General features: G+C 33.9%; 1 protein-coding gene across 1 annotated transcript; it reads left to right on the forward strand.

The window, feature by feature from the left end:
- The first annotated feature begins 3877 nt into the window (after positions 1–3877).
- On the forward strand, positions 3878–21577 carry LOC128157886 (synaptophysin-like protein 1). The gene is made up of 6 exons (XM_052820547.1): positions 3878–3967; positions 6643–6708; positions 14472–14587; positions 16521–16728; positions 18982–19173; positions 19354–21577. The coding sequence occupies exons 1-6, from the start codon at positions 3908–3910 to the stop codon at positions 19492–19494; spliced, it is 783 nt and encodes a 260-aa protein (XP_052676507.1). The 5' UTR covers positions 3878–3907; the 3' UTR covers positions 19495–21577.
- Positions 21578–21986: the final 409 nt, after the last annotated feature.

A 21986-nucleotide genomic window follows, 5' to 3' on the forward strand; every position in this document is an offset into this window, starting at 1 on the left:
TGAAGACTGTTGACATACAACATCCAATGAACATAAAACATTCAATAAACATATACAAGAGGGAAAGAGCTGGATGATTTAAAGAACTATGACAGACATGAACAATTAAATAGTATATATGTATATATATATGTATAATTATGTTTGTTTCCATACATTCAATATAGTGTCTTCTATATATTTATGTTAAACACCATACATAAATATGTCAAGATACAAATGTACATACAAATTTGAAATAGTTTATCATATGATTGAAAAATAAAAAAAAAACCCCAATATTTGAATAGGAAATACAAATTAAGGCAATGCCTTTTGTAAAAATTTACCAACAGAGTTTAATATATCTAATTCTTCACAGTTTAGAATCCAAAATAATTTTTGTTTATCTTCTAAACTAGTAAAATGTTTTGCTTTAGATGAAATTAAATCAAATAGTTCCTCTCTTTCTTTTGTAAATTTGCTGCATTGGATAAGAAAATGTTCTTCATTTCAATTTTATTAAGTGTACAATTTTTGCATATTCTTTCTGTTCTAGGTGTGTTATTATATCTGCCCGATTCAATAAAAAGTCTATGCGCTGATATCCACAGTCTACAGATTGGCTTTCTGTATTCAGGTCTTAATATAGTTAAATACTTTTCCAGTCTGAAGTTAGTTTCCAAAAATAAATAAGTAACAAGTTTGCCATCTTTAAGTGTTTCATTTGAGTACTGCCAATCCATCAAATATTTTTTAGTCTGAGATTGTTTTAAAGAAGTAACAAAGTCTTTTTTAGAATATGTCATAATGTTTTGAATATTAAGAATGTTTAGTAGCTTTTCAATAGAGGAATACCAAGTTGTATTTTGGGCGAAATGAAGTTCTTTACTACATACAAATGCATCTTTTAATAGAGGAAACTCTGTTGTTAAATTTTCTAATCTGTAGCAATATTTTAGTAATCTATTGACAATATCATAATGTAGAGGTTATATGTCAGAGAAAATGGCAGTGGATTGGATATGTTTGTAGAATGCACCTAACTTCTACTTCAAGGTTTGCAATGAGGCGGACACCAACTGCAAAGAGAATTTTCGAAGGAGAGGAAGATCAAAAGAAACCTGGAGAAGAGCGGTTGGGTAAAAAATGAAGAAGAACAGGACATGTCCAAAGATTGACACAGGACAGACACAGGACAGACCAGCATGTAGATCTCTGGTGACAACTGTATGAGGTAACCAGCACAAAGAGGACTAAGTAAGTAAGCCTGTTATCGACCAAATATTCTTTGAAATAAATATAAAAAAGGTAATTGACAGACGTTGGATCAATGCGTGTTGGGCCAATACCATGGTCTCAACTAACATATGGCAGAAAATTTTAAACACTAACCCGACGTTTGCCCAACTGAATGTTGCGTTCCCAACTTACATCGGCACTTGATTTAGAATGTTTCAGAAGCTAGACATTAGGCCAACATTGCATACCAAACGCCAACAGACCAACCATTATCCAACATTGGTTCAATGTAAGCATGCTATCTGAAGATGTTATACCTATTATAACATGCTATGTACCCAATGATGCGGTCAAAACCGTTTTTACTAAATGTTACAGTGATTTTTAATTTATGTATATTGCAATTTGAAAATACCTGTAACTTTCTTTATGCGCGTTAATAATTTTCCTAGTTTTATTAAATATATAGTTTCTTAACTGGGAGTAGGCTTCACAATGAAAAGGAATTTATGAGTTTCATCCTCAATAACACCAATATTGCAAGCATATACAGAATCTATACAAGTATCATATCTTGACGTGGAGTTATATCTAGGTCTTACTTAACTACACACAAGGACTTCCCAGTTTTTCTCATATATACAATATATTATAGCATTGAATCATGATTTTTTGAAGTATACACTCTCATAACTGCAGCGGTGTGTACATACAAATTGAGTAACGCGCTAACGCGCGTTATGAAAATTTGTATGCACACACCGCTGCAGTTATGAGAGTGTATACTTCAAAAAATCATGATTTAATGCTTATATTTACATTTTTTTAACTTCTTGCCTTGTCTGCAAATGTGATTCATACCTTAAAATTCCTCTCTTATCCTAAGGGTAAGTTAATATTAACGGAAGAGCCACAGTAACAGCCACAAGCGTGAACTTTGATTTTCGCTTGTGACGTTGCAGTTTACAGCGTTCAACGTTTGTGACGTCATAATAAAACTCGTCGATTTGACCTTTGACTACTTGTTGCATTTAGTATAGCATTGAATCATGATTTTTTGAAGTATACACTCTCATAACTGCCGCGGTGTGTGCATACAAATTGAGTAACGCGCGTTAGCGCGTTATGAAAATTTGTGTGCACACACCGCGGCAGTTATGAGAGTGTATACTTCAAAAAATCATGATTTAATGCTTATATTTACATTTTTTAACTTCTTGCCTTGTCTGCAAATGTGAATTATACCTTAAAATTCCGATCTTATCCTTAGGGTAAGTTAATATTAATGGAAGAGCCACAGTAACAGCCACGAGCGTGCACTTTGATTTTCGCTTGTGACGTTGCAGTTTACAGCGTTCAACGTTTGTGACGTCATAATAAAACTCGTCAATTTGACCTTTGACTACTTGTTGCATTTAGAGGCATTTGAAGATCACAGAATTTAATGGAAAAACACAGTAGAATGTAAATATAGGCATTTGAAGATCACATAATTTAATGGAAAAACACAGTAGAATGTAAATATAATATGCGAGATGAAAATAATTTCATCATTTAATTCTTCAACATTCATAAATGTCGTCTACATAATTGATAATACTCTCAACAACAGTAAAACAAATTGATACAGCTAATATTAATGTACGTGATTGGGGTTGGGTGGGGGTGGGGGTATAGGAAACAAATTGATACAGTTAATATTACATGTAATGTATGTGATTGGAGAGGGGGGGGGGGTGGTGGTATCGAAAAGTGTGAGTTGTTAATTATTAGGGAAAACTCAAGAGTTTTAATTATTACAAATAAAAGCACACCTACATGTATGTGAAAAAATGAAGAAATACACAGGCTGCTAGCACAGCTAATACAGTTCATTAGAAAATGAATTTGGTTGGTCACGTCACTGTATCTATTTACATGTCAGGCACGTAGCATCGTTTTTGAAAGTGGGGGGGGGGGGGGGCCGGACTCATCCAAAAAATCTTGACAAGCAAAAAAAAAAAAAAAAAAAATTTTAAGTTTTCCAAAATCTTCAAAATCCTAATCCGTGGGGGGGGGGGGGGGGGGGGGGGGGGGGGGGGGGGGCTGGCGTACTATATAACTTCAATTTCACTCCTCATTTCCTTATTTTCATATCAATTTTTTACATACTCCCAAAAAAGTGGGGGGGCCAACTCCATGATTATTCCATTTTTTATATGTAAATTTTAAAAAAATTGTTGCTGCGAGAAAAAGTGGGGGGGGCCTGCATGTATTTGCTCCGTAAACCCCGAAGGTCTTTCCTTGTGATCTAATAAGGTATCAACCAAGTTCATATCCGAATGATAAAAGGCGATCCCTCTTATATTTAATCTTGTTTTGTGACAATATACAACCATGAAATATTTGAATATATCTTTTAAAAAAAGTAGATATAATCTTTTGTTATTAGATAAGTTACTCTATTTGCACATCATGCAAACATAAAAAAAGAAGTAAAAAAAAAAAGTTAGAATTTTCTTCTGTATCAAAAGGATGCAATTTCCAGTAACACCCCCTCGTCTGCCACTGCACCAGTATAATAATTAATTCATAATTATGGACAACGTAATTTGAATCAGGTTTTTACCCATAAAAAGTTACGCAATATAAAAAAAAAGCTTAAGAACACCGAAAGATTTTAAGTACGACTTAGTAAAGAAAATGCATGACCTTGACCTTATTGGGTGAATACTCAGACCGAAAACTGAAAATGGATGCAGGAAAGGTAATGAATAATGTTGTCATGGTTTGTTTAATTCGTTCAGGGATATCAAGACAGAAAACAGCGAGTTTGAGAATAATTGAAATATGGTTTTACGACAGGAAATTTCGTTCCTAGTAGAAAATTATGCACCGGTTCGAATTTCCATTGAGCCTTCGCAATACTCTAAATGACATGTCATCGGTCTATTTCTAAATATGACACACGTGTGCAAGACGTTAAGTTTGTCATTTTGAAACTCAAAATTTCGTATTATCTCGTGAATTCAAGATGAAGCATATACAATATGTACAGAAAATGTGAATTAGATCTTAATTTTCATACTCTTGTATTTTAAGATGATATTTTTACTTGAGTCACTCAGTAAATTTAATGTTCTTATAACTTTATACCGTTGTTTTCAGTTTACGTAAACTTGATATTGATCTTCATATATTTATATCCTGCCTCTAACACAACCATCTACTGATATATACGGATATATTTTCCTGTGTCTAACTGTTTTCATTGGATGTAATTGATTAACACTTTCCCGGATGATAGGAATATCCTATTTGAAAGTAGAGAGTCCCAGAAATGAGGCGGTGTTGCAATTTGAATGAAATTGAAACTTTTTGAAGACGAAACACATTGATTTTTAGGTGCATTTCTCTTTCAACATTCTTTTAAACACCCAAGTGAAAAAATCCACACAAAGAATTTTAACGATCTCTGATCCTCAGCCGTGTTCGATAACTCTAAATCACTTATTTAACAAAATGCTTGGCTTTGTTACTCCATGGAGATTTACTACATATAGGTAAAGGTGTTCGAGACACTGATGTATTTCTTTTCATTTCTTAAGTTTGAAGGACATGTATAACATTTTCATGATGAAAAAAAAATACTTTAAGGTTGAGGGTCGGGGAACCTTAAAAAGAATATTTTATCTTGAAGTAAACATATAGAGTACTAACCACCATGGTAAACATGATGTGCTTTTACTTTAGTGTTATATCCAAGATGAATAGAAAATAATGAAAGAGGTACCTGGTTTAGTACCATACAGGCGTTGACCACCAAATGGACGCCATACAGTGGCATTTGCTTAAACTGATCAAGGAAAAACTATTGTACAGAAATACCTGTATTTTTCCATTTCAGTGTTTTAAAACCCCATCCTTCCAGTTCTTATTTAGTGGGTTTTTTTCTGGTTCAGTTTAAATATGTGATAGGAAAGGAGGAATGAGCATATAAAGCATTAAAAAAATATGGCTAGACTGGGAATCCAGCTTGAGGCCCCTGCAACTCTAGTTAGGAGCTCTACCACTGAGCTACCCAGGCCGATATCCACGGTCCATATAGCCCCAACTACTACAAATAAAAATATTGATTTTGTTAACTGTTGTGGAACAGAAAAAGTCAGAATTACATTAAACACTTTTTCATTCAGCATGTTTATAGCTGCAGTATTCCTTAAAGTGCTCACTGACGTATACTAGTACATGTTTCAAATTGAGGAATCAAGACTAGATCTATGTAATTGTCAGGATGTTGTGCTTGACTTGTTCCAAGATAAGAACTATAACTAGAATGCTGTTATAAAAATATAAACATGTTTAAGGATATCTTCACTAGAAATCAGCCTAAAGTGGTCTTCACATTTGATGTAATAGTTAACATTATGCTCTTATTATGTTCAGTGTGTGGATTAAATACCCAGAATTCTATTTATAGACAAACTGCTGTGTAATCTGATGCAGTGCTACAGATTCAGTTTACTTCCTGGTTCCTGAAAACAGACCAGGACATTTAGAATATTTTACTTATCGAATTCACATGTACTTAAGTTATTTCCATGTATGTGTGATGAAACTGGTCAAATCAAATGTAAAAGGAAAAGAGTCACCTGATTCATTTAAGATTTTCAATACAAAAGGTCACTGTTTCCTTAAATTACCAGCTCAGGGCAATTTATGAATAACAATGTAATACAGGGCAATTTATGAATAGTGATTGTCAATAGAGAAAATTTGTATGCTGAAAATGCTAAATTCATACACTGAAAAACTTACAAAGGGAGATAACTTTTATTGATGTGAAATATGACTGTTTACAGAGTGTTTATAGCAAAGAACACAGTCACCTCACTGAAATTAGGTAGTATGCTGTATAAAACATTATATTTGGCGAGTACGATATTTGGTGGAAATAAGTTTTTGAATAAGTTGGCATGGAATTAATTTAATGTATTCCTGAATTTCCTATTCTTTTACACATGTCACGATGTGCATGGCATTTAGCGATGTGCTTGATTTAGCGAAAGCTCATTCCTCCAAAAATGCTAATTAGAATACACAGCCGAATGTAATACGTTTACAGTATATTTCCATATAGGTGTTATATGGCCATCATTTTCTAACCTGAACCAGAACTTTATTTATTTTACAACGATTGATAAAAAAGTTCAACAACTTATATTAATATCTCTCGTTGGCATGGATTTTGGCACGAGGGGGTCATTGGTGTGGGAAGAAGCTGGAGTACTTGGAGAGAACCCATGTGTCCAAGCGGGCAACCACCAAACCCTATCACATACAACCACTGTCGATCACGGGGATTGAACTTGGGTCGCAGCAGTGAAAAGCGAGTGCATTGTCCACTACGCTACTTGAACACCTTTTCATTTTCTATTTCAGTGCCTGAATAATTTTTCCATAGAGCCCCTGAAGGAGCCCAAGGGGTTTATCAAAGTCATCCAATGGGTAAGTCTGTTACAGAGAAACGCGGTTATAGCAAACACGCTTATAAGTAATAGTCGTCACAGCAAAGTCATTTTCATTCCCTGAGACTTTAATAACGTGTTGCAAACTTTTAACGAATTATGCTTATTACAAAGCAAAATCACCAATCCCTGGCATTTTGTTGTAGTCGTGTTTCGCTGTATTCTGTTACCTTAGCCTCTTCCAACATAACCATCATTCACTCTCGCTCAATGAAAACATGTTTTTACTTGCATACTGCAATACTTTGAGCAAAGTCGAGTAGATAGTCAGCATTAACACATTTCTATCTGGAGTACAGTTCTTTTAAGAGAATAGATCTGGGATGGGAAATAGTCTTTCTTTGAGAGCTTGAAGTACTTTCATACTGTTGGTGTTCATACTGATAAGTTTAATATCTAGTTATTTTCACCATAATCCACTTTTCAGTACCAGGGTATTTTCAATTTTGTGATTACTTTTACGGTTTTGCCTCACATAAAACCCAAACAAAATGCAGGAATTATGTCTAGTATTGTATGCTATGAGATTCATTTTTAAATTGCTAAATAAAAAAAAATATGAATATAACTCATCTCTTGAACATTGTGATAAAGGGAGAAAAAAAACCCAAAATATATGGACAAAGAATGCATGTTCAGTAGACTGAAATAACCGTTAACCATGGACTCGTTGTAAGATATTCTATAGGCCTCTCCTCCTCCAGCTGTATAAAGAGGAGTAACCACTACAGCGCTACATCATACGGCATTAAGTAAAATCTCATCCATAATTGAATCAAGCCAGAAGTTTATTAGTCTGATTCAGAATTCTTCAGAGAGGCAAGGGATTGCCTTTGAAGATAAAACAATTAAGGATCATCAGAAAACATCAGAGTAATGAGAAAAAAGGCTTGCAGCATACTTGCTGTGTATTGATTGGGGTAACAATATGTCAACCTGTTATTCATCGCGGCCCACTGCCAGATCCAAGACCTTTTATGCTTCTTTCAATAAATGTCCATAATTTGTGCAGAATAATGAAACAGGACAATAGCTCCAGGATTTTTGTTTAGAATCAGGTTTTTTGTGTGCGGTGGATAAGATGTTAAATGATAGAGTGGCTGGTTGACAATGGGAGTAATCAAGCCATGCATCACCTCAAAGATTTATTGTAAACCTTACAACAGTGTAGTTACTGGTAGTACCGTACCATACTGTACTGTACTACTAGTAACTGTACTACCAGTAACCTACCGTTCTTCATGTAGAGATGCCATTGATAGATTAAATATCAATGCATTAAATTGTTTGCTAATTCAAATAATTTTGATAAATTATTGATCTGTGCAGTTTTGTTAGATTTATGCAATTTTCATATTTCATTTTTTTGCCATAAAACATAATTTACATTTTTTCTTACCAGTTTAAGTTTCACATACATAAATACAGTAAGTCAGAATAAGAGACATGCTGACTGGATGATGGGCTGGATGATCAAATCCTGTCATCCATGTTTTCGTAATTATAAGTTTTAAGTATGTACTAGATGAAATTAAATAATAAATAGCGAGTTAGTTGAGGAGAAGAAATGAGAAATGTATAAACCTTTTTAAAAGTACATATAATGCAACACAAACAAGCCAACAAATGTGAAAAATATGCTAATTCTGCTAGAAAATCTTTGAGTGTTAACCCTTCTTATCTTAATTTAAAAAGTTGTAATCAATTTTCTAGTATTGCCACTCTTCATATTAATAAACCAATGTAAATATTTCATTAGTGACCACTCTTAACTTGAAGTCTCTTTCTTTGGATATTTGTTTTCAAATATTTGGTTGACAAGTAAGCTCATGCTACAGTACTGCTTTTCTGTATTAAATGATGAACAATTGACAACAATGTAAATTTAATAATCTTGCAAATTTCTGAGCACTAATTAGTAAACCATATTTTTCAAAACCTGAATATAGGAGATGTTGTACAGTTATCTATGTCTAAAGAGAACAATCCATTGTTATCCAAGTAGAATATGCTTTAGAGATTGAAAAGCAAAGAGTGGAATTTTCATAAGCGCTCTCATAATGGTGGAAGGCAAACTTGATTGCCGTGTAGTCTTTTTTAACAATATTGTGTAATTGAGCATTTTAGAAGATTGGGATTCCTTGAGAGCAGTCGGTAGCCTTATCTGGCTCATGGACATAGCGATCAATAGAAGAGTCTGCGTGACAAGTCGTCCGTAGTCAGGATAGAACGTAACATTCATAGAGTGCTTAATAACACCCTATCATAAAAGTTTGAACTGTACCTGCAGGGAACACATAAAGCATTTGTCTCTGAAATAAATCATAATGTCTCCCAGGAATATTCAGACTTTAACTTCATTTCTTTGACAAAATTAGGACTGGCTCTTTTGGTGAACAACATGGCCCTAACTTGTGCATCGTATCAAGAGAAATGTAAGAAGGTACCTGCAGAACTAATCAAATATTACTAGCATCTTCACTAAGAATGATGGAATTGCATGTATATGTAGAAAAACTTTACGATGCCCTTTTAGCTCATGTTGCATCAGTATTATCATTAGAGGAGAAACTAGACCTACTCTGTATTGATCAGAGATTGAGAGGCTTCCTAACATGTTGTTGTTATACTTGAGCCCCAATCTCAGAACTTCGTCGAGCGTCCCATTGAGGACCAGTCCTGATTGAACGTAATGAGGCAGGAACTAGTTTGTGTGCTGTGAATGCTGATTAAAACTTTGATGAAATGAAGCTTTATAAGCTCAGTTGTCCTTTAACTCTCAGAAATTATCAACCTCCTTGGTGCAGCTATGAGAGTTGCTAAGTAGTGTCTTGTAATACTGAAAAGTTAAAGTGTCTTGAGTTGATGGTCATAGAGTAAAACTATCCTCCATGTATTTGTACATGGAACATGGATAGGATTTGAATGTTCATTAGAATTGTGGATTTGACCTTGATTTAAATATACAGTAAAACACGGTTATAGCAAACACTCTTATAATGAATTGACGCTTACAGCCAAGTGATTTTCATTCCCCGTGACTTCATTACATGTTGTAAACTTGACGGATATAATGAATTACGCTTACAACGAAGTATAATTGCCCATCCCTGTGACTTCGTTATAAGCGTGTTTTACTGTATCTGTATGCTCAATTGCTGTTTATTTTATCCCTTCCCCTCCCCTGACATCAAAAGCAATGACTGTGTTTTAGAAATAAATGATTTGTATCATTGCACTTGCTCTTGTTGTCTCAAGTGGAAGATCTACCTTTGTATTCAGATGTCAAGGTCATGATGGAGTCATGGCCATCTGAGCACACAATGGCAGAGTTACAGCTAAGACATAATACTCTTTTAATTTGATTACCTTGAAATTACAACATAGGAATAAAATATATAGAACATAGAAATATAACACATAGAGAGATATGCACTCTATATATTTGTAACTTCATGTGGAGTTTCTAACAAAGAATAGAAACAAGCAGACCTTGAGATTTAATTATCAGCCCCCAATCCTCTGTAGTTTATGATATTAAATACTTGCTATTGATTTATATATTAGTTCTGAGGTCTAGAATTGCAGTCCATCAACTTCTTTTGATTCCTCAGTGAAATTGCCTTCTTAACTTTAGAATTAAAGAAGCTTCTTAGGAGGAAATAACCGGCATCAAATTCTCTGAGGCATTACAATACTGTATGAAATAAAAAGGTAGCAGTGCATGTTATTTGGACCACCACCACCATTAGGTGTTTGATGGACTGACTTCCTCTCTAATGATGAGACACAGAAGTACACAAAGCGCAGTATCGTATCAGTTCAGTGTATGCAAAATGGTGTAAGTTGTTTCATCTCCCAAGTTAATTAATCCAACAACAATTTCACTGATTTAACTGAGTGCTGAGAATAATAAAATTCAAGTTTTATTTTTTTTTTTAATTGGCTAAATAGTATATTATATCAATGAACAAGTTCCAGTTTTAGCACTTTTCCCCCTGATGCCACCATATATGATCCGGGCCGGCCCTTTATATAATATGTGTCAGTCTTATCTAAATTTGATTCTAGAAAATAATATCATAAGAGATGAATTTAATTTTCACTTATTATTGCAAGTTTAACTTACTTTGGATAGTTTAAGATTTTGGATGGTTTATATTAGATTTGTAAGCTAAATCAAGTATTCTGTATTATATTTATTCCATTTAAATCAGAAATAAATGTGCTAGTGCGCAGAACAAGAACGATGAAATGTACAGAGACACAGAACTCTGCTAGTGTATGTGATAGAGCACACTGCCTCAAGATAGAATGTGCGCTGGTGCACAGAAAAAGTGGGATGAATTGACTGCATATGCTCCAAATGCTTAGCCTAATAAAGAGAGAGGGAGAACAATAGCTAGTTCACATATATGATAGAATAAAAAAATGTATTATCTTGTGCGTAAAATTGAGAGATAAAAATAGTGCGCTATTGCCTAAAGGGAGAATGAGAAATAGTGCTAAATTGCAGAGGAAGAGAGAATTCTGAAAGATGAGTGGAAGACAGATACATGTAAAAATGTTAGCTTAGTGCTGAAAGGGAGAAAATAAAGTGTAGTGGGATCCCTGGCTATCTTCACCGGCACTGTGAGCTAATGTTCACACTTGTGTTTGCCTACTTCGCTGGTATGGATCTAATGATCACAACTTGGCAGTGATATGAATTGTGGCAGTAAATTGGTTGTCAAATGATCAGTTAAAATGATAGCCTATCAATGCTGTTACGTTTGACACCGTCTGTAGTCAGCTCCCAGAAGCATTTTCTCCATTAGGGGCTGTCGATCCATCCGTCACTTGTCTGCAGGTCCGCTGCAACACTGCCTAATCTCATTATCCTGGGCTCCTCACAAAGCATCGGTTGAACGCAGTGTCAAATAGAAACCAAGAATGCCATGACAAACTCACAGAATCCACAGAATCCTAATTGTTAACTTTGTCTACTTCTAATGTGTCTGCATCATGCAAAGGTACTTTTCTATTCTGATGTCATAATATTTTCTGCTATCATCTGTTTTTTATAATCATTGAAAGTTTGCTATTGGCATTCTTGGTAAAAGATAATTGCACTGAGCAATGATATGGAGAAGTCATAAAAAAAACAATAAATGATAAACTTTTGTGTCCCTGTGCATCGGCTATGTGAACGCTGATCCTTACCGACCCCCAAGCTAGGATGCGTAAGCAACCTGAAATAATATCAGCCATCAATTCAGTTGCTTCAGAGTGATGTTATATTTCATGAATAAAATTTGGATTGATAATGTCAGGTGATCTTTTATCATAAAAATGTTACAATGGCTCTGTGATATGTTGGAGCTTTTGTATGCAAGAAACAATTACTGGATGCTGCAATTGAAGCACCGGAGTTGAAAGGCTGCCTTGTTTAGTTATTAATATGGATATCACTGCAATTGGATGCTGAATATTTTCAGCAGGAAAAAATAGTGATAAATTGTTTTGTTCTTCTAAAGGAATTAATATAGTGTGCCTAACAATTATCTTTAATCTATGGCTTTTTAATGATTTTTGACTGTAAATGGAAAATAGCAAAATTAGTAAAATTAAGATGTCGAATTGACAATGAAATGCTGGATTTGATTACGGTAGTACCAAAAAATTTGAATTTGAAAAAATTGTTGTGGGAATGACAGGTCCATTTTGATGAGCAGTTGGATGCATTTGTTTGAAAGGAGACAAATATGAAGAAAATTGTGAGTGTTGGAATTAAGTCAGGATGAATTGGTGAAGACTGAAACATGGCAACAGATAATGGAAATGGTGATCGGAACGCCATGCTTGGATGTGATAGAAAATTAGGATGGAAAATTGATCTCTATTTTTAGAATGTAGAATAAATGTCTACTGAATATCATCATTGTCAAAAGGAAGAAGCTGTGGGGTGTGATTTTGTTCAATTTTATGATGGCAGAAATCTTTCTTTTTGGAGGATGACACAAAGTTTATAATTGTCTAAGAGATTGTGGACATGTTCTGGTGGAACGCTGTATATTCTTGAATTACAAAAAGTTTATTAGAAAGCTTGTGGACATATTTTGGTGGGACATGTTGTATACTCGGTGTCAGTGAGCCATGGATGTAGAGGTCCGGATTATACACTGGGACCACGGAGCTTCCGGCCGGATGATTGTTACCATATTGTCATTGAGAATCATGAATCTGGTATGTTTTCTCTACAACTGTTATGGAAGTCAATTAAAAAAGATGTCAGCAAACATAAACTGATTTCTTTCTTGGAAAAAAGAGTAATACAGAGAGAGAGAGAGAGAGAGAGAGAGGAGAGAGAATACGATCCCTAAAGCAATGTTTTCTTGAAATGATTTCATGCAAATGCATTTTAAGGGGCTTTTTCATAGATTTTATCAAAAAGTTAATAAGGGATGAAAGTACACCAGCTAGTATGTTTTAAATTTGTATCAAACAAATATCCATTGACCATTCAACCATAACATTGATTTCTCTCTGAATTTTAATTGCCAAGCAAACACACCCCATTTTTTAGACAAAAATTTAGCATCATTGTTCCTGTTTTTTCCCTCACAATATAAAATCTAAGAAAGGATGCAAAATGCTGTTGAGTCAACTAAGAGGTAAAGGTTGATCAATAGCTTCTTAAAATAGAAGTGCAAAGAAGTATTGTGTTTGTTAAGAAATCATATAATTAACTTATTTTTCTCTTTTTGATGCATTGTCTGCATATGGTTTGTCCATAAAATGAGAAGACATATCTGGATTGGGACAACAGCAGATTTTTGGATAATGGAATGGACAGATTACTGTTCTTTCATCAATATTCGTTGAATACCAATTTTCGTGGATTTTGTTGTTATGTTGGTCCACGAAATTAAATGATCATTGAAATGCAATTTCTATTAACATTGTGTATTGATAGGGTCATTGGCCACGGATTTACGTATCCTTGAAACTGTGATTTTAACTTTATCCACGAAAATTGACATCCTTGAATATTAATGAAACCACAGTATGTTGATTTCAAATTAAGATGTGTTGATGTTGTCATTTGGGTGAAAGTCAGTGTAGCAGTACTGTATAATTTATTTTGTCACGTAAAAAAGATAATGAACTTATAATGGGCTCTTTACATTAGGTATGTTTTATAAAAATATTGATCACAAATGACTTAATGTCTGAATATGATTTATTAAAGTATTTCATAACTATAAGAAATGGTTGTAATAAATTATGAGCTGCCCATAACAAGTTTATTTCAAATTACAAAAAGTTTTGACTGGCATATTATCATGATTTGATTAACAGTCTTCCTGAATACAATGTTAAAATCCAATTTCTGAGCAGTTTTCATAGAAGGGAAAATTCTCTTACTGGAAAGGATGTCTTAAATGCTGTTATGTTGCAAATTTCTATCAGATCTGATAATAGAAATCTAAAAAGTGAAACTAATTGAAGGAAAAAAAAATATGATGGAATGCTTTTCTGAAAAAAGTTGCAAAGAAAAAAAAGTGACTATCAGAATTTTGCAACGTATGAAATATTGAGGTTGCTATTCAGATATTCTATTTCCAATTTTGGAAGTTATAATAACGTCAATTTTAAAACCTATATAAATGGGATTAGACGTATTCAGCAGAGAACTTTGCTTAGGTTCTATTTTTTCTTCAGATACTGACCATATTTGACCTGAATTCTGTTTTATTCCAGATACTGGCTATCTTTGCGTTTGCGACCACGACCAGTGTAGACACGTTCCTAACGGTGACTGCTAGAGGTTGCAGCGACGCCATCATGGAGAAAGTGGATATAGCCTACCCGTTTGAGTAAGTACTTGTTAGTTTCAACTCACTTCATCTCATGAACCTCCAAAATTACAGTTGACATTTGTTTATCAAATGTGCCATGGTACTAACAGCCTAGGCAGCACCAAGTCATGTCACCCTATCTTATATGTGTTCATAAATAAAAGCCAATTCCAACATTCTGGAAATATATATATACATTCAGTTATATTCAATTATATCTGTAAATTCATTATAACCAATTTTGCTATAACTGTAAAATTTTACAAGGATTTGTTAAGAATTTTGCCAGAACTCTACAAAACTTTGCTATAGCTTTATGTGAGCTTTCTCTATATCTTTTTTAGCTCACCTGAGCTGAAAGCTCGTGAGCTTTTCTGATCACATTTTGTCTGTCGTTCGTCCGTCTGTCCGTAAACTTTTCACATTTTCAACATCTTCTCAATCTACTGGGCCAATTTCAACCAAACTTGGCACAAATCATCCTTAGGCAAAGGGGATTCAAAGTTGTGAAAATTAAGGGCCACACCCTTTTTCAAGGGGAGATAATTAGAAATTAAGGAAAATTTTTGAGAAATTTTCAAAAATCTTCTTCTCAAGAACCATAAAGCCAGGAAAGCTTAAAACTTGTGTGGAAGCATCCTCAGGTAGTGTAGATTCAAAGTTGTGAAAATTATGACCCCTGGGGGTAGGTTGGGGCACAATGGAGGGTCGAAGTTTTAGATAGGAATATATAGAGTAAATCTTTAAAAATCTTCTTCTCAGAAACTAATCAGCCAGGAAAGCTTAAACTTGTGTGGAAGTATCCTCAGGTAGTGTAGATTCAAAGTTGTGAAAATCATGATCCCTGGGGGTAGGGTGGGGCCACATTGGGAGGGGGGTGGGTGGGTGTTGAAGTTTTACATGAGAATATATAGAGTAAATCTTTAAAAATCTTCCTCTCAGAAACTAATCAGCCAGGAAAGCTGAAACTTGTGTGGAAGTATCCTCAGGTAGTGTAGATTCAAAGTTGTGAAAATCATGATCCCTGGGGGTAGGATGGGGCCACATGGGGGGGGGGGGTGGATGGGGTAGGAATATATAGAATAAATCTTTAAAAATCTTCTTATCAGAAAAATTCCTTTAAATAGGCATTACAAATTTTCAAAAAAATCCATATGTCCTAGAGAAAGGGGGGGGGGGAGTTCCGACCCCCGTAACCCCCTCTCTGGATCCGCCAATGAGACTATGGAGAAAGGTATAACAATTTAGGTCTTAAGATATCTTTTCAGTACAGTGGTGGTAAGAAATTGCTTAATCTTTCCCCTTCTTAAAAAAAATGCAAAAATAACTAAACCGTACACATTTTGAGTTAAATAAGATGGGTAGTCATTTCAGTTGTTGATGGACCACTTAAATAAATATATACAACAAACCTTGTTTTTGCATTTTTGGGCGGAAGTTGGTTCAGCATGGTTCAGGCTTTGTAACTTGACAACAGACATTAAACAATCTCTAAATAAGATTTCAATCATGTGTTTGTCCAATCCATCATTGTTCGTTCTTAAATGTTTTTTTTTACTTTGATAGTGGCGTAGACTCTCATTTTCTTCGTATTGTGAACACTGATACCTCAATGCTGTCATGTTTTTCTCTCATGCAGGATGTAGAATTCAGTTGCTAAATGAAAACCCAAACCGGAACGACTTTTTCAAATCCGAATTTGTTTGTTTTTTCAAAACTATAATTTCACTACGCGGGTTACATTAAACGTAGAATTAATTTTTAACAGCCTTAACAAGTTTTACTGTTTTTTGAATGTAAATGCTATACCATTGCATCCTTATATTGCACTCAGGTGACTGTTAAGGCCCATGGGCCTCTTTTTAATATGCCTCTGTCTATCAGTACTTTCAGTACTTTGATTAATATCAGTGAATCATTTAACACATGATGTTGGGTTTATATTTTCCAGCATTCAGAACTCTTACTTCACTACACCACTATGTAACAGAACGAGCAATCCCGACGGTACCAAGGTGTACCTGTTGGAGGGGTCGCGATCCTCCGCCGAGTTCTACGTCTTCTTCGGAGTCATGGTGTTCCTCTACTGTATAGCCGCCCTCGTTGTCTACCTGTTTTTTGAGGAGTTGTATCGCAGAAGTAACGTTTGGAGCATTGTGGTAAGTTTCAATACTTATCAGATCTAAATATATACAAAACTAGAGCAAAGCTCGTTGCAAAGCAACGAGTGGGTCTTCCGTTAATGTCGGAAGTAAAGCTGGAAGTTCCTGTTGGAAGCAGACCTCTAAAACCAATAACAAGAGAAACTTAAATAAAAAGATGAAAAATATCGAATCATTCCTGGTACGAATTACCAAAATCCGAATGATTTTAAGTATGACTTAACAAAAACCTTTCCGATTTCAAGAACGACTTAAAAAAAAATCCGAATGTATTCAAGTACAACTTAGCAATTATTTTTGGTACGAGTTAATTTTACTTTGAACATTATGCTATTTTTTAAACCAAGGACGCGGAATCAAAATTTCCGGAAAAATCAATTTTTAAACCCCGATATCTCTGTAATGCATCGTCCGATTTTCAAACGGATTTCAGTTTCGTATTCAGCATGACCAGCTCAACAAACCTCGTAAACATTTGAAATTAAAACGAAAAATTCGAAAATTCAAAAATTTTAAAACGCTTCCGGTTTGGACCGGAAGTGACGGAAACTAAATTCCAACCTTATGTCCAAATAAAAACGATCAATGCTTCAACACTGAAAATTCCCAGTCTTTATCTTAAAGCGTTTTTGAAAAACGCCCTGGACAAAATCACTTTTTTAAAATTTAAAAATTGACGTAACGTAAAAACGGATGTGACGTTGTTAATAAAAATTTAACATCTTTGAGGCACAATAATGCTACATCATCCCTGAAAGTTTCATGTAAATCCGTTGAAAACTTTTTGAGATATTAAGCTTTAAAAAAGTCAGAAAAATAAAGAAAAAGAAAAAAAATAATAATAAAAAAAGAAACAATAGAATAACAAGAGGGTCTTCCGTTCAAAAACGGAAGACCCTAACAAGTTAAGTGTAGACAAGTACTAGAACATTTTAGAAAGGACTATATATGGTTTGAGCCCTTAAACAAACATCATCGTTTTACTGTAATTTTTTTCATGATTTTCTTTTTGATTTAAGTGCACACAATTTAAATCAAAGTACTGAAGTAATGAAAGTCTGTGTCTTTATGCATATTGTGTATTAAAGACTGAAAATATCTCTCTCTCTCTCTCTCTCTCTCTCTCTCATGCTTTTAATGTTGGCAAAGCGTCAGAGAGCGACAAAATTTTGTAAGGGCTATAAACAAAAATGTGTCTGTATAGTAGAAAGAAGTTCAACAGTTGCTGCCTTGAATTTTGCAATAAGTGTTATATATTCAATCCCCATTTCTTCAATGCACAGCAAAGTAGTTCATGGAAATTCATGCGCATTGTATGTGTCCAAAATGCATAGTCTTGTTTTTAAAACAAGTTATTAATAAGAAAACTAAAAAAGATAGACAATTCTCTCAAAAAAAAAAAAAAGAAACAAAATGTTAACACTTTTGACAAAACCTGGCTCTTTGTGTAACTATTTGGTATAGCATAAGAATTTACTTTGACGCTGTTTGGTTTTTTGTTTACATTTGAAGTTGTGCTATTTATAGTAACATTGGCGATTTGCCTGCTACAGCCATGACTCTGCTTTCAGCAGAGCCCGGCTAAAAATGATATCATTAACTTTACCTTTTCCCTCTGTTTTTAGCATAAAACGGCTTTTTGAGCAGTTTTTCTTTTAAAAAAACATTGAGCGATTGAATATTTTCACCAAAGATGTATCTCTCCAGTACTTAAAGGTCACAAAAATTTGTTCTTGTTCAAAGCATTGCTCTATATATCCCATTTGAAAAAAAAAGTCAATTAATGTCAGATTTTGATTGAATTATAAAAATAATGTCACTTCTGACATCATATACTGCCAGTAATTGCATATAGATAATAAAATTAGGTGAAAAACATATTTTTGATCAAATCTTTTAAAAAATAACACAACAAATTTATCTATCTGAAACACTTTAAAAAATGGCGAATTATGGGGGCCAATTTGAGTAATATTATATAAATAGTTCTTTAGAAAAGACTTGGGGGTCACAAATTTTCTTTGTTCTCAAATTTATGCACTTTTCTATTATCGATATGAGTTAAGAACTGAGTTGAGTGATTAAAATCAAAATTTGATGACAGCGGGGCTTGACCTGATAATGACACCCAATAAGTTTTTGAGTATAAGAGGTGACTTGTAAGTCTGCTTTGAGTATAAGAAGTGACTTGTAAGTCTGCCTTGAGTATAAGAAGTGACTTGTAAGTCTGACCTGATGCTTCTTTTCCAGGATTTTGTAATCTCCGCGGTGATCACTCTCCTGTGGCTGGTCTCCTCCTCGGCCTGGGCTCAGGGACTCGTCAATCTCAAGTACTATACGGACCTGAATAAGTGTGGTTTGTTTAAAACCATTACAACTTGTTCTACAGACAACTGCGTTCAAACGGAGTTTCCTAATTTTGGAAGCCTTAATGCTTCTGTGGTAATTACAATTTGTTGAATTTGAAGAATATTTTTAAATATAAGTTAGTTTGAAAATATATTGCTTTATCCTTTATTCAGAAGACCTTTCTGCTTTTACTTTTTTTACTTTTACTACCACCACCAGTGACCTTGACATGATTTGATCTTGCATGTAAAGGCTGGCTTTTTGTTGTTGTAGATATTTGGATTCCTGAACATGCTTGTGTGGGGCGGAAACCTTTGGTTCCTGTATAAGGAAACTCCCTGGTTCCAGAACCGCTCCGAGGGAACCCCTCAGGGAACTGGAGGTCTTCCCGAGGGGGATCCTCAGAGAATCTAGGTCAGCGGTCAACTACTGGAGCAAATCAATTGGGTCAAATGAACTGTGCCGATATTTATCTCTCTCTTATTATCAGAGTATAAATGGAGTATTAATAAGGGTTTGGTCAGAACATGAATACATTTTGTTCAGATGTGGGGAGATTAAGCAAAGAGGAAATATTTTGTTCTTATTAATGGCACAGTGCAGTGTTTTTGGCTTGAGGTCTAACTGTAAAGATGTTTGTGGACAAGTATTGAATTGTTTTATGGATTTTTTGGCTTGGATGCATTTTCTGAAGTAAAATCAGTGTTCTGAAATGAATAAATGACTGCTTTTATTATTCATCGTTTGTTTTTTGAGTGCTATTGAATGAACAAAACATAAGCATAGATACTGTAGTATAGTGGTGTGACTAAGTATAAGTGGCTGAACATTATTATTTTTATGCAATTTGTGTATTCTCTAATGTCTTGAATAACACACATGTCATTATGAAGACAATTAATTATTGTACGAGAACTGGTATCTGTTAAATGTTGATGTACAGTAATTGAGGAAAGGGAAAGTACCCATTCTAGTTATAAAGAATTTACTGACCAAAATACATGTAAGATTTCTGAAATCCCTGAAATATTGTGTGAAATCCAGTAAATGTTGATATATGGGGTAGGCTTTGGAGAATTCATCACATTAATAACACCCATTGCAGGAGCTGCGTCATATTTTTTTAAGATCTTGTTTGCCAAACATAAGCTTTTTTTTTTTTTTTTTCAATTTCTGGATTAAATTCTCGTGGCTTTTCTCTGATATGCTCTGCTTGGAGACACTTGAAAAAAATATTTAAGCATACAGAGTTGTTTTAAAAATATGAGATTAATTTCTTGTTTAATTTACCACAAATTTGGGTAGGGGTGCAAAGACTTTCAAATTGTAAAATTTTTTTGAATGAACTTTTTTGTGGTGGTTAACACTTGCATTGTCTAACCCTTAGTTTGCAGACCCTAATTTTTATGTTATCAATGTTAATTAGAAGCTGTTTGACTGTATTCCCTATGAATAGAGCTCCGGGTTTATGAGATCTGTGACAAGATCTGTTTACTGTATTGTCCTAGCTTGTTCATTTGTTCGTTTGACCTAGTTTTTGGACGAGGGATTTCTCTCCCTTTTCTGTACATGTACATGTTCACAGCAACAACATGTATAATTTATATGTTAATGTGTATGTAATTATGTCATGTAATTATTTATATGTACTGTGTATAAAAGAATCAACAGGAACAGAGTTGTGAACATGACTATTGGTGAACATTATACACAAGAATTATTGTATAATAAGTAGAATTCTTTCCCTTTGATTCAACAGAAGATCAACTGAAAATCACCCTTGAATTAACCCAAAATCAACCCAAAATTACCCTTTTAATTACTTGATTGTTACAGCTTTTTATAGATGCAAATAGTTAAACATGTACATGTAGATAGAAATAAGTAACTTTTGGTTGGTTTGGATGCAGAATATTACATTTGTTATTTTTGTTTTGTTTATTGCTGTGTTAAGAACTTTTTTTCGTCCTTTTTTTAAATACATTTTCCCATCTTTTTTTTTCATTTTGTTTTTTTTATTATATTATTATTATTATGGTTATGTTGCATATCAGGCAGTTGATATACAGTGTAAATTTCTGCAAGGAACCAAACTATTACATCAAAATGAAGGACAACTGATTTATGAATATTAGTTATCGTATTTAATCAAAACATTCCATCACAAAGTATTTAAGAGAAGTAGGTAGTTTTCTGTTTGTATTTTTTTTATGCTAGATAGATTTAAAACATTGGTCATATCTAATAGAAAAATCAGTTTTAAAAACCACTGTTGTTAATTAATGCTTTATGGTATTTGCGTCCCGTTTCTTCCGGCCATTTTCAGGTTTAGGATTTCAGACTTATGTTAATCACACTGCTTATTGAACAGAATTGTACCTGTGTGTGCCATCAGAGCGGACTACTTTCTGATTCAGCTATGTACTCCATATTTATTATATTTATAGCTTTATAGTTTTCAAATGGAAATGGTCAAAAATAAAATTAGTATGTGTAACATTTTTTTTTTGTTGTTTTTGCCTGAAAAAGGGGAACTTGACACCACTGTTTTATGACCCAGTTTTTTTTGTTATAAATTTATAACATCAAATTTATGGTAAAATATTCATAAATTAAACTCCAATGTGTGTCCCATTTCAGCTTGATTGGAATTTGCAAAGATACACGAATTCAATGAAATGAAAAGAAATCTTCTATGAACAATTTTTCAGTGGTAAACACCTGACATATTTACATCATGTGAAATTTAGTTTACATGTAAGTGAAGATTATTGTATATTTCAAATTAATCCTGCCTTTAAACTATATGAAACTAGGTCCAATGGCCTTCTTGGATTGGTAATTTTAAAAAAAATTGATTTTGATATTCAACATAGACTAGTTATGAAATCAGACAGGCATGTTGC

The sequence above is a fragment of the Crassostrea angulata genome, chromosome 8 (assembly GCF_025612915.1).
Source record: "Crassostrea angulata isolate pt1a10 chromosome 8, ASM2561291v2, whole genome shotgun sequence".
Lineage (NCBI taxonomy): Eukaryota > Metazoa > Mollusca > Bivalvia > Ostreida > Ostreidae > Magallana > Magallana angulata.